Source organism: Melospiza georgiana, chromosome 5 (assembly GCF_028018845.1).
Source record: "Melospiza georgiana isolate bMelGeo1 chromosome 5, bMelGeo1.pri, whole genome shotgun sequence".
NCBI lineage: Eukaryota > Metazoa > Chordata > Aves > Passeriformes > Passerellidae > Melospiza > Melospiza georgiana.
This window is the reverse complement of record NC_080434.1, coordinates 50,208,033-50,220,276: the sequence shown is the minus strand read 5'-3', so window position 1 is coordinate 50,220,276 and position 12,244 is coordinate 50,208,033. Positions and strand designations below refer to the sequence as shown.

General features: G+C 39.5%; 1 protein-coding gene across 2 annotated transcripts in view; it reads left to right on the top strand.

The window, feature by feature from the left end:
* Positions 1-8,511, top strand: part of GRXCR1 (glutaredoxin and cysteine rich domain containing 1) — a 39,255-nt gene extending 30,744 nt beyond the window's left edge. For both annotated transcript variants that reach the window (XM_058024616.1, XM_058024617.1), the window contains 2 exons: positions 5,889-5,954; positions 8,277-8,511. In XM_058024616.1, the coding sequence (XP_057880599.1) occupies positions 5,889-5,954; positions 8,277-8,456 (246 nt within the window). In that variant the 3' untranslated portion in view covers positions 8,457-8,511. The remainder of the gene's footprint in view (positions 1-5,888; positions 5,955-8,276) is intronic.
* Positions 8,512-12,244: the final 3,733 nt, after the last annotated feature.

The following is a 12,244-nucleotide window of genomic DNA, read 5'->3' as shown; positions in this document are numbered from 1 at the left end:
GAGCGGCAGTGTAAAACCCAATAAAATCTCATTAAAACTCTCTAAGTACTGTATGAGATTATTTAGAGAGGTGTAGAAAAGAAGGCAAGTGAATTAAGAAGATAGCTTACTATGGAACAGACAAATCTACCTTCTATAGGTAAAGAAAAATGAAATAATTTAGTGCTCTGATCTAGACACATTTATTGCAGCAAGGAAACTACATTTACATTGTTTAGCACAAGAAAGCTAAAAGCATTGGGCTGCTAAAAACCAGGAAAACCCCCAGATATGGGGTGTGTTTTCCTGCTTATTTTCCTTTTTTTTTTTTTTTTTCCCCTTAACCTGATGTGCACTGAAGTTAGCTGGAAAAAAATCTTTAATGGGTTAATTAGAGTTATTCCATGTAAGAGTGACATTATTTGTGGGCAAGCAGCTTTGCAGGCAGGGAGCAATGCATGAGACAGCCCCTCTGCTCTCAGGGAGCTCATGGCAGTGTGTGCCTCCCCACTCCTCCTGCACAAGGCCCGTGCCCCCCATGCTCCCCACTGATTATCATCGTGGGGGGCACTGCTGCTTGCTGCAGCCCCACTCCGGGTGCTTTAGCTGGGGGGAGATGCGCTTTGGCGCCATGAGGAGGCCAAGTTCAGTGTGAGCAGGGCACTGACTCGGGCAGTCAAATATTAATATGTTCAATATTAATATTGAACATATTATATATATGTTCAATATGCTATTGAACATATAACTGCGGCTGCTGTGCTGGGGAAGGAGAGCCCCAGGACAAGCCTGTCACTTGGACAGCCTGGAGGGACCTGGGTGCCCTCATTCTGTTTGGTAAATGTGGCAAGACCCGCTATTTTATGGCAGTCTTATATGTCTTCACAGGAGAATCTGAAATTCCTCCATTTAGAGAAATAAGGAGGAATGTGTGTTGAGAAGGTCTGGCAATGAACTATTCCCCCCCAGCTCTGTCAATTCACCTTCAGCAGACAGTGCACCCTGACCCCAGGGGCTGTGTGTTGGCTGGAACCTGTGCCAGGCTTGGGTTTCATTCAAATGCAATCGAGAACTAATTACAGAATTTGGTCTCATTGGTAACAGCGATATTTCTATAATGCTTTTTATAACAATTAACTTCTGATATGCAAATGAAACACAGAAATCCCAAAACCTGGTGTGTCAGTAAATAAATCATGCACTATTTTCCTTTTTTTCTCTCTCTCTTCTTTCTTTCTTTTTTCATTTTGAATATTTGTTTTCTGAGAAATCCCTCCCTGAAGGGGTTTGCATGGAGCAGTACAAAGGAGAATCTATATTGAGCTATGCAGCTTTCAATGAGTCATAAAAAGAAAAAAACCCCAACCCTGAAATAAAATATGAACAGTTTTGAAAGGTGAAAGATTATTCTTAATGAGATAAAAGTAACAAAAGCACCAAAACCCAGCATATGTACATCTGATAGAGAATATTGTACCCAAGCTATTCAGAAGCACGGACAAAGTTGTTTGAGCATTGCAGGTTGTGGGGATAAATATTCACAGTGCTGTGGAATTTATCATTGCCTGCACAGGGACAATGAAACAAATCCATGACTTGGGCAGAAGCAATAAAAAAAAAATCATATTTAGCCCCTGTCAAAGAGAGTACTGCATGCTGCAGTACAGCAGGGCTTTTAATCTTCTCTTTTTTTTCAGGATTGAACCATTGTATTTCTTGACACACACAGTCTAAATATCAGTCTGTCAGGAAATTGCTGTTTCTTTCTGCTGCATGCTCTTTACTGGCTGATCTAATCCCTTCTTTTCACCTGAAGTTGTCTCCATCTGAAATGGAATTATGCCATCTGCTGGGATACCAATGCAGAATAAAAAATTGCTTCCAAAAAAGAGAAAGCCACAGAGAAAAAAAAATGGAGCATTTATTTGCTCTTATAAACTCATATACTCTTGGTAAAGGGATGCAAATAAAACAGACAAATAAGTAATTTTTGTAAATATCTTAACTCAGCATATAATATTTTAAAAATACATGTCTTTTTTTTCACTTGAAATATATGATTTAATTCCAGCTATACAAGGGAACCTTGATTTTTTTTCAGATATGTGAATTTATGACTGTTTTTTCTGAAGAAAATATCTCTTGTTTAGTTTTCCCAGCTAGAATGAATCCAAAACAGCATTAGATTTATAGTAAAATTATTTTATTTGACACACTGGTTATAATCCTTTCCAAAGAACAATGAGACTGTTTTTGTAACTGACTTTTAGAAAATATGTGTGTAAAATGTTTTTTTGTGAAACAGGAATTTACAGTTTCCTTTTAGCTGGTTTCCACTGGCCATATATATTTAGTTGTTCTTTGGGTTTTTTGAATACATTGTTGTGGTATTCACTTCATGAGAGGCTATAAGTGGCTCTGTGACAGTAAAACTCTAATTTAATTATTACATTCAGTCACCTAGCATTATCTGACTTGTTCCCTCCATTTTGCAGTTTGACATGTCAGGAAATGCAGGGTTCCATCGCATTTTTACACCTCAACCTTTCCCATTCTTTGCATACCAAATCTGGGCTTTCTGGTGCTGGTACTGTATTGCAGTGTCAATTTTCTAAGATTGTGGGCAGATTTCCAGTCAGTTATTTGTAGCCCTGTGTCCCTGCTGCCAGGGGCCCTGGCTGTGAGAGGTGTGAGCAGAAGGGAGCATGAGCTGTGGCAAAGATGGGGCACTCAGAGCCCAGCTCCTCCTTCACTGGAACATCCCAGTGAACAATGTGGGCCAGAGATGGTGAAGTGTGTGAGGGCATTTTTGCTGCCTTAACAAGAGGCTTAAGTGCTTAGCAAAATAGGAAACTGGGCATGCAATTTATCTGCACTGCAAATGTGTCCACAAGAGGGATGGTGCGGGGCCTCGCTAATTTTTCTCAGTATGTAAGGAATGATGTGGAAGAGAGGCTGCTTCCCAAAAGCTGCAGGTATTCTAGTAAAGCCAAATGCAGAGCCATAAATCTGTGTTTGTTCCTTGATGAGGAATTACATCGTGGAGATGGTAATGGTTTATATCCAAGATAGGTGGCAACAGACAGGTTTATTGACCAGACAGAGTTGGGGCAGTAGAAAACTTAGTGGACCTTGTCCTAGTTCTACAGTTAATGGAAATTTAATATTTGAAATATGATGTTAATTTCTGGATGTTCTCAAGGAAAAATTAGGAAAATAATTTTAATAATTAAAAGGATCTGGAAAATATGCTGAGTGATTTAGCCAAGATTGTGGCGTTTCCTTGCCAATGGAATATCTGGCTATGACCCCTGGACTGCTCCAGCAAAATTCAGCAAAGAGAGATTCAGCAATATTAGTAGATAAAGGATTCATGGGCTTCTGCTTTGAAATTTAAAAATTTGGGTAAAAAAACCTGAAATTCACTTTTCACTGAAGATTATGCCCATTGTCCCTCATACTCCTTATGTTACTCTCTGGTGAGACAGACTATTTAAGACTTCACATGCCTTTCTGAGTAATTGTGGACTGAACACAACCTAGGAAGAAAAAGAGAGGCATCACTTTCTGGTCAAAAAGCACCTATTGGTCTTAAGAGCTGTGTTAATTACTCTATTAATTATGGATCTATATTAATTATGGATTCTGTGTGTTAAGACTCAAGATCCAGAGGGAAGGTTAATCTCTACAGACTTTTACTTATATTTCACTTGGGGCAGCCATTAATCAGAGAAGACAGAGTGGCACTTAAAAACATTGACAGTCATTCTGATGTTTGGGTTTTAGTTTAAAAACCATAGCTTTCTACTTTGTAAGGAACACAGCTGACTGACTGAATGTCATCAGAAATATAAATACTTTAAAATATAAATCTATAATGGGAAACCTGTCAAACTTTTAATTACTGTGTTGTAAAAGCCAATTAGCATTGTACAACATCACAGAAACCTAGGGCAGAAGTCACAGAAATGCTTTTCCCTGTGGCAACAGAGAGGAGAGCCTTGCCTAAAGGGGGCAAATTGAGGCTTGTCCAGCTTAAGGAATTTGAGGTGCTGCAATGCCATCATCAATAAAGTTACAAATCCTTAATGACTCTACTTCAGAAGAGCAGCACAAGCTTCGTCTTAAGCTGCTGCAGTGCATTCAAACCTCAAGCTAATACTGCATGGGCTGCCTTGGCCACGTTGTGCCAAATGCTCCCGTTGCCTGCTCCTCTGTGTGAAAGCAGAGATGAGAGGACAAGCATGAAAGGGGCCAGCAGACTGCTAAACCTGCCCTGCTGGGGACACAGACAGCCCCATAGGCGCGTGTTGGAGCTGGTGCACTCACTGCCCATGATCTGTAATGGATTTCATTAGAAGAGTCAACACAATAAGGCTGGCTCATCAGTCCCCTGTCATCTTCTGTGACTAATCAACTACAACTAATTACCTTGTCTGATACTTTTAAAAAAATATCTCTCTTTGAAAAAATATCTCTCTTACTACACTTTAAAAGTAGTGTCCACTGAAAATGTGGCTTTCCACATCCACTAAAATATTAACATTTTCCTTTTTAACTAAAATCATCAAACACAGAGTCAAAAGGGCTGCTGTTTTTTTCACAAACCTAAGCAAAAAGACTTTCTATAGGGAAAATAACCTTAGTAGGGTGTCATAAAAAGAGCTTTGAAAAGTTTGATTGCCTTTAGTTGGCTTTTGGGCCACACACTTGTAGGCTCAGTAGTCCCCAGCGAGTTTCTGTGAATGGCTGGACACTTGGAGGTGCATAGAGTCACACAAATATTCCCTGTGCTCATGAGCAGCTTCCTGTACCTCCCAGAAGTTGGAGAGGTGCTGGTGAGGAGCTGAGGCTAACCACAGGCAGCTCAAACTAATGGCACATCTGAGATGTGTGCCAGCATCCCACTGCACCTCAGCCCTGTGTCAGTGTCCCAACACACCTTCTAGTTAAGGCTGGAAGCAAACTCAAAGACCAAATTTAACAATTTGGAAATGCAGGGACCAGCAAACTGGGGCAGCACAATGGCACGAACTTGCCATGGGTGAAGATGTGGCCAATTGCCCTGGCAGCAAGTAAGGCCTGAAACTGTTCCTCAGTTTCCTCAACTTTCGTTGGTTTCTGGTTAAAAGTGTCTGCAAGTATTTCACAATATTTAATATTCAATGAAATTCGTTCCCTAAGTGAAGTATAGACATTCAAATGTGGTGATCTAATTAGAAGAGAAGGGAACAAGATTTCCATATTTTGCATTTTATTCATCCATTTTGTCTGCAGATTTCTTGGCATTTACTTTCAAGAGGAAAAAATCCCCAACACTACAATAGAGCTTTGGCTCAGGACGCAGAAACCCTAAGAGGCCTAATGCAGTCAGACTAAATTATTATTACATACTGTTGTGTCTGACTTTAATTTTGTTAGAGTTTTTTCATTAGTCCTTTTTTCCTTTTGTTATACATTAGGCACATTATGTCTTCATTCAATGCTCAGCTGCTAGAATATTTGAAATACAATCTCCTCTTCTCATTTTGCTGCATTCTCTGATGTGTTGTATATTTACAAAATTGTAAATTTTTGACATAATAACTAGAAATATTTTTTATTCTGTCAGGAAACATAGCCTGTAAAATAAGGGGAAGACAGTCAGAATTTGCAAGCTGTGTCACCTTTTACAGAAAAGGCAATGTGATATGTCACATTGCTAATGAACTTTAGGCATTATTACTATCAGACCTGTGATTAAATTCTCCTCTCCTTCTAGCTTTACTAAGGTTGACCTAATTGCAATATAATTAATGTGAGTCAAATTTGTCCTCAGCCTGTTTAAAGTTGCAAGTCCAAATCTTCTAATCATCTCTGGTTTTTGCATGGTAAAATGCCTGACATTTTTCGTCTTCTTTTCCTAACAGGGTGCTGAGAAAATTTTACTAATGAATGAATCTGGGGAACTGCAGGATCTCTTAACCAAAATTGAGGTAATTGTATTTCTGCAAAAAAAATATAGGCAATATATATTTACTATTTGTAATCACTTGATTACAAATAGTAAATGTATATTGCCTATATCTTTTGCTTTTCTTTTTTACTGTTTCCTTTTCTTCTACAATAAACTGATGAACCAAAATGCTTTTTTTGTTTTACTCTTTTTTACACCCTGTTTTGGGGTGGAGGCCCTAAAATGTTATTCTCAAGCTAAATGTGTGTCCTAATCTTGGGTCAAAAAAGAACATATATAGGACAAACAATGTCAGACTACGGGAAACTGATAACTTTTCACTGAATACAACCACTGTGGTTTTTTTGGGTGTGTTTGGTTGGTTTGGGGTTTTTTCCCTCTCATTTATTTTTTTCCTCAAAAATGGGTTTACTTCAATTGCAAGGGGCAGCTTGTTTTCTTCATTGCTGGAGATGCCAAAAGTGGTTCCACAAAGTTCCTCCATCTGTTCAAGGAGGAAGTGGCCATTGCTCAGAAACTGAGCTAAAGCAATTTTGCTTTGTTTTTTAACTTTTGTTAGTTCTCTTAACTACATCTAAAGGTTTCTGTATATTTACAAGCCCAACAAGCAATATTGAATGTAAAGATTAAAAATATTATTCTCTTAAAATGTTGAGATTATTTGCAATAATGTTCTATAAAGTAAGCATTCACCAAAAATTACATAAGATGGGAGCACACCTAAGATAAAAAGAATGTTAATTTTACATTAAATATTTCCAATTGTTGTCCCTGGAAGAGCTGATAGTAATAGGAGCTGTTTGCCTTGTGAAGAAGAACAGCAAGTTTATGAGCTACAGAACAAAAAGAAAAAAGTGCCTTGTTTGCATGTTCATCTGAGTTTTCAATAGGTGAATGCTATTATCAATGGATTTGCAGAAATATTTTAATTTTTCTTGATGGTCCTCCAGGTACTACATTTTCTGTGAGTATTTTACTGTACTCTGGTAATAATTTGTCACTAATTTGTAGTGGTACATAATTCCTCAGACTGACAGTAGCAGGAATTGTATGGAATTTTGTTCTTTATTTGTGAACAAACCTGCAAAGTCCTTACTCAGCAGTGCAATGCTAAAAGATGTGGTGGTAAGTACCCAAAGTGGCATACCTTTCCTTTCTCTGATTTGAACTTTAAAAAAATTGTTAAATGAACTAGCCAAATTTTCAGCAAGTGGAACACAAAAGAGTCTTTGAAATCTTTCTTCTATGCACCGCTGTGTTCAATCCAATAAAAAAATAGAGTAAATTTATTGTTTTGCTTGGGAATTGGGACAATTGAGAGGCCTCAAGTCTTCCTTGAAGCAATTTTCTCTGGGTATAACTGTTGGACATTGATGATCTTTCTTCTTTACTCTTATTGATGATCTTTCTTCTTTACTCTTAAAGCTTCAGCATTCTACACCCATAAATTTGAGTACCCCACTTATTTCCTTGGGTACCACTTGTCAGAAGCTATGAATGGCTTTTTGATATCATCACCTTTAACTGTAATAGGTATAATATGTTCAGCACGAGCATGCAAATGCTGAAAGTCATAATATATATCTTAATGTAGAGCACAGAAAACATAACATCAGCATAAACTGCCTGGAGTTTGGATTCAATCATCTCAATACTTCCTAGATTTAATCTAGACCTAAACACCATCCAAGTAATGCATGCAAGGTATCCTTTAGCTTGCTGATTTGGCAAGTGTAAATGGCTAGGGAGGTATTAAGTAACAAATGAACCTGCAACGAGCCTCTCTGACATTGCATGTGGATTTGGCAAAAGGAAAAGGCAGACTAACTGCTCTTCCATGGTGGTTTGCCATGGGATGGGGGAGTGGGCCTTGCCCAAAATGGAAACCAGGATGTGAATTTTCAGCTGGCCTGGAGTCCTCATTGTCCTAGACCTATGGTGGTTTGCTGCAGAATGGTCTGTTTGTCGGGGATGAGCCATTTGTCTGGTGCAGGGAAAACTTGGGGCTCAATTTAAGTCATCAGCAAGTTCCGTTTACTGAAGAGAGCATCACACACTTATACAGCAAGTAAAAAGCTCATGAATATTCTGTAATTTACACCGTCCATTGGCTACACCACAACACTAGCTCTTCTCTATTCTTCAGGGGTTACATTTTTCTTTTCTCATGTCTCTTTCACTATTTGTTATCATACTCTAGCTAGGCCTAAGGACACACTATCTTGCAAGTGCAGGACTCTGAATTAGGCACGGCCTTGTACTTTTCTAATCTCTAGTCAGCTAAAATCCCAACAGTGGTTGATGAGGTAACATGTTTGTCTTTCTTTCCTTCTTTGAGCAGAGAGTGCAGCTTCCTCAGGAGTGCTTCTCTTGCGGGGGCTTTGGTTTCCTGCCGTGCTCAGCGTGCCATGGGAGCAAGATGTCCGTGCTCCGGAACTGCTTTACGGACTCCTTCAAGGCCCTCAAGTGCACGGCCTGCAACGAGAACGGGCTCCAGCGCTGCAGGAGCTGTGCAGGCTGAAAATGGCGCCTCCACATGCAAAAACTAATTTTATGGTACTGCACCAGTTTGTAATATGTGGTTTTTTTAAATTAATCCATTTATCCAAAACAGTCAATAAAAATCCATTTGTTGTATACTTCTGGTTTGAGCATTTGAGCTTTTTAATCTTTGATCGCCAACCATATAATGAACTCTAAAACACATCTTTCTAGTTTCCTTATAGAGAGATTTGTAGTCTGTAAAACTGATCACATGTTCAAATTCTATCTTCTTCTATATGGGATCATCAGCAGTCATATGCGTTTTTGAGTAATGCCCTCAAAGTTACAGCAAAATGAAGCTTAAACTTCAGATCATTGAGCAGTGCTGTTTTCAAATTCAGTGAGAATAAAGATTTTGTAGTGTGGACTTGCCCAAGACTGTTCTACACAGCACTTTCCTGAAAAGTAACTAGGGCTGAATTTGATCCTGAATTCTATGTGGCAACAGAAGAATAGAAACATTTCTTGAAAGCCCCATGAACCAACTTTCTCTTTTAATACTGCTTTCTCTTTGTTACAAAATTATTGTTGTTAGACAAAGTTACGAAAACATTTAATATGGTAGATGTTCATCACTGTAGTAATATCTCAGAGCTTTATGATCCTGTATGTCACAGTAGATCTTACAATGATTCAGTCAGAACACCTGACAGCTTTATAAATTGCATGTAAAGTAATTGAGGATGAGATTTCAGTTTTTTCAGCTTAGCAATTGTTGAGGTTTGATGAGTAGCCTGGCATGATTGTTTCAGGGCATCTGTTCCCCAGGAAGGCCCAGCTCTATGGCCAGACAACTCCATAACTGTAAATTCCTTTGCCAATTTTAATGGGTTTCCCCAACACAAGCACAAGAGGATTAGTCAGCGATTAGTCTCAATGGACTGTGGGCTCTCCACACTGAATACATTCCAGTTTGGAAGTGCATTACCATTCATGCACTTCCACAGAATACTTTTTAACAGGGTAACTTTAGCAGCCATCACCAACTGCTCATTCTGACATTGCACATCTGTCTCATGTTCCTGCTGCCGGTATGCACTGGCACAAGGAGTAGAAAGGTAGTAAAAAGCCCCTTGCTGAGATTGGTGTTGGCTAGAAAAGGCTTCCCTGGTAGTCATTTCACCCTGCCCAAGGTGCATTACCAAGTGTTGAGCCATGTGATTTATGTGTCTTTCCTCATTCTTTGTAAAGTTGTGCTGACTGGGGCTTAGGTAGGTGCAGTTTGCTTTTCTAGATGTTGTTTACTCTGGTGGGGTGCCCCATTTCCCTTCCCTCTTTCTCATATAACCTTCCTTAATTTGTCTGTGATGAAAAACTCAGGTATTTCAGTGTTTTGGGCACAGCACAGCTGTGGTATAAACCAGGATAGCCACAGCTGCACAAAACATGGCTTGCAGAAACAAAACCCTCTGAAAACCTTTGTTTTTCTGATGCCTTATTTTCTTCACTGAATCATTACACAAACATCATTCCTCCACCTCCCTCCCACTTGCTGTGTCTAGAGGTGGTAGCTGGTGCTGTAGAGCTGGAAAAGTTGAGCTTACATACCTCTTTCAACATTTGAATCTAAGGGACTTATACATATTCTATTGCATGTTGAATGTGCAGGCTTGAAAGTGCTTGTACGATCCTACTGCTCTACAGATTCTACCTTAAGGCTCAGAAGGAGCATCTGGATCTTCAGCATAACATGAGGGAGATTAAATTTTATGCAAAGGCCATCCATAATTCTTAGCAGCACCCCATATAAAACTCTGAATTGCAGATGTGCTTACTTTTTTACAGTATGGGTAGAAAGAGAAGGAAGAAAATACATTACCCTTCTTTTATTTAATAGTCATACACCTTCTATTTCTGGCTAATATTGCAGTCCAGACAGGTATGATACAGAATGAAAGGCAGCAAAAAGCAGAATACTGATGATTAGAAAGTCATCATTTCTGATGCATGAAAACAAACTTTTTTAGTTTTTAACTTGCTATGGATCTAGAGAGTGAGAACACTCAGTGAATACCAAACTCAAGATGGCATACTCAAAATCATCCTTGAGTGAAATTACTAGTAAAGAAAATGCCAGTGCATTTGTGATACTGTAATCCCACAGCCTTCACCCTTGAGAGGACATACTGCCTGATGAGATGGTTCATATCACCATTCACCCACCATATGACCAAATTACTATGACTTGACAAAGTATGCTAAGCATTTTCAGTTTCATTGAAACTGAAATTTCCTCATTGACCTGGAAGAAGGGTTTGAAGCTGGTTTTCTTGCCATTCAGGCAATCAGAAATTATTTCCCCTCAGAATGAAACATGCCAAATCCCACTTCTTTCCTGATTCATCTCCAGGGGCTGTGACAGAAATCTACAGGTCTGTCCTAGCCAAGGGTCTAACCCTTCAGAGGCACTTAATGCCAGTGAGAAAAGATTAGGCAAAACCTCCTTAGTTTTCTTTTTAGAAGAAAAAATTATGAAAGTAAAAGGTCAAGTTTTGGAGAACCTTTTTTTCCCCCCCATGGATCTTTATGGGAGACACAGGACACCTAATGCTAACAAACATAGTATTCTTCAGGCACTGAGTATTTGTCAGTGTACTAGAAAAGGATTTTATCTCTCCTCTCTCATCAACTGAATTGCTAGTTTTTTTTTCTCCAGCTAGATTTTCCTTCTAAGAGCCCATGTGAAAAACAAAACTTTTTTTTTTTTTGCTCTCCCCAGCCATCCTAGAAACACTAAGTGTGGAAGAATGACAGTATTACAAAGGCAAGCCCAGGAGCCAGTTGAGACATATGATGGTTTCTAACATGAGAGATGCATCAGGCAGCTAGCAATATAGCTTTTAAGTCAGTCTGAAATAAAAAAACAAGGTATGCAGGTCTGTTCTGATTTACATCAGTAGTACATCTTTACTTCCAAGGAGTTAGCAGCCATCTCCTCCACTCTAACAAATAAGACTCATCCAACTGCATCTTTGTATAGCAAATTTTCTATTTCCAAATGCATCAAGCTGTGCTTCTCTTGTTTCTGGCCCTCATGACAAGGCTGAAGTAAGGATCCAAGTATATGTTCTCTGCCTGACAGCTCGGCATATTGGCCGATATGAGAGCTGCTATCAGAGAGCAAGGTAATCCTTGGGCTGCTTCTTTATGAGCTTAAGAAAGAGAATGGTTTGGAGTCTTCCGCTTGCAGCACTCTTTCCAGTGGACAGCATAACTGAGCATAAGACTGTTTTTTAACTCCCTAGAGAAATTTGCTGTCACAGGAGCACTGTAGGCACACAGTTTGTGGTAACTGGGAGTGGGGCTGTGGCTGAGCCTCATCCCCAGTGGGTGCAGCTGTGAGCAGCAGGTGAGCATCATTGACAGCAATGAGCCATGGAGTGCCCAGGGGCACTGACCCATCACCAAAGGGAACAGAGGGCACACAGTGCAATGTGTGAGCATGAGGGGGATAAAAGGCTGGGCTGAAGAAGGACAGACACTTGAAGCCTTCTGCTGTGGTGTGGTGTTGCTCTGACTGGGTTGGAGCTTTCTGACATTGTATGGTGAGACTCTGTGTGTTGTGGCTGTCTCAGCTGTGACGTATGCTGTGACAGAGCAGAGCGTAAATTAGTTTCCTACTCTAAATAGTGAGGACCACATAAAGCAGGGTGTTCATCCTCCTCCTGTTTGTTCTTTATTTGTAATGGGGTATTTCAGGGCCATTTTCTTCTCACTTGCATTAAATGAGTAGGGACTGTAAATTTTATTATAAACATACTTTTT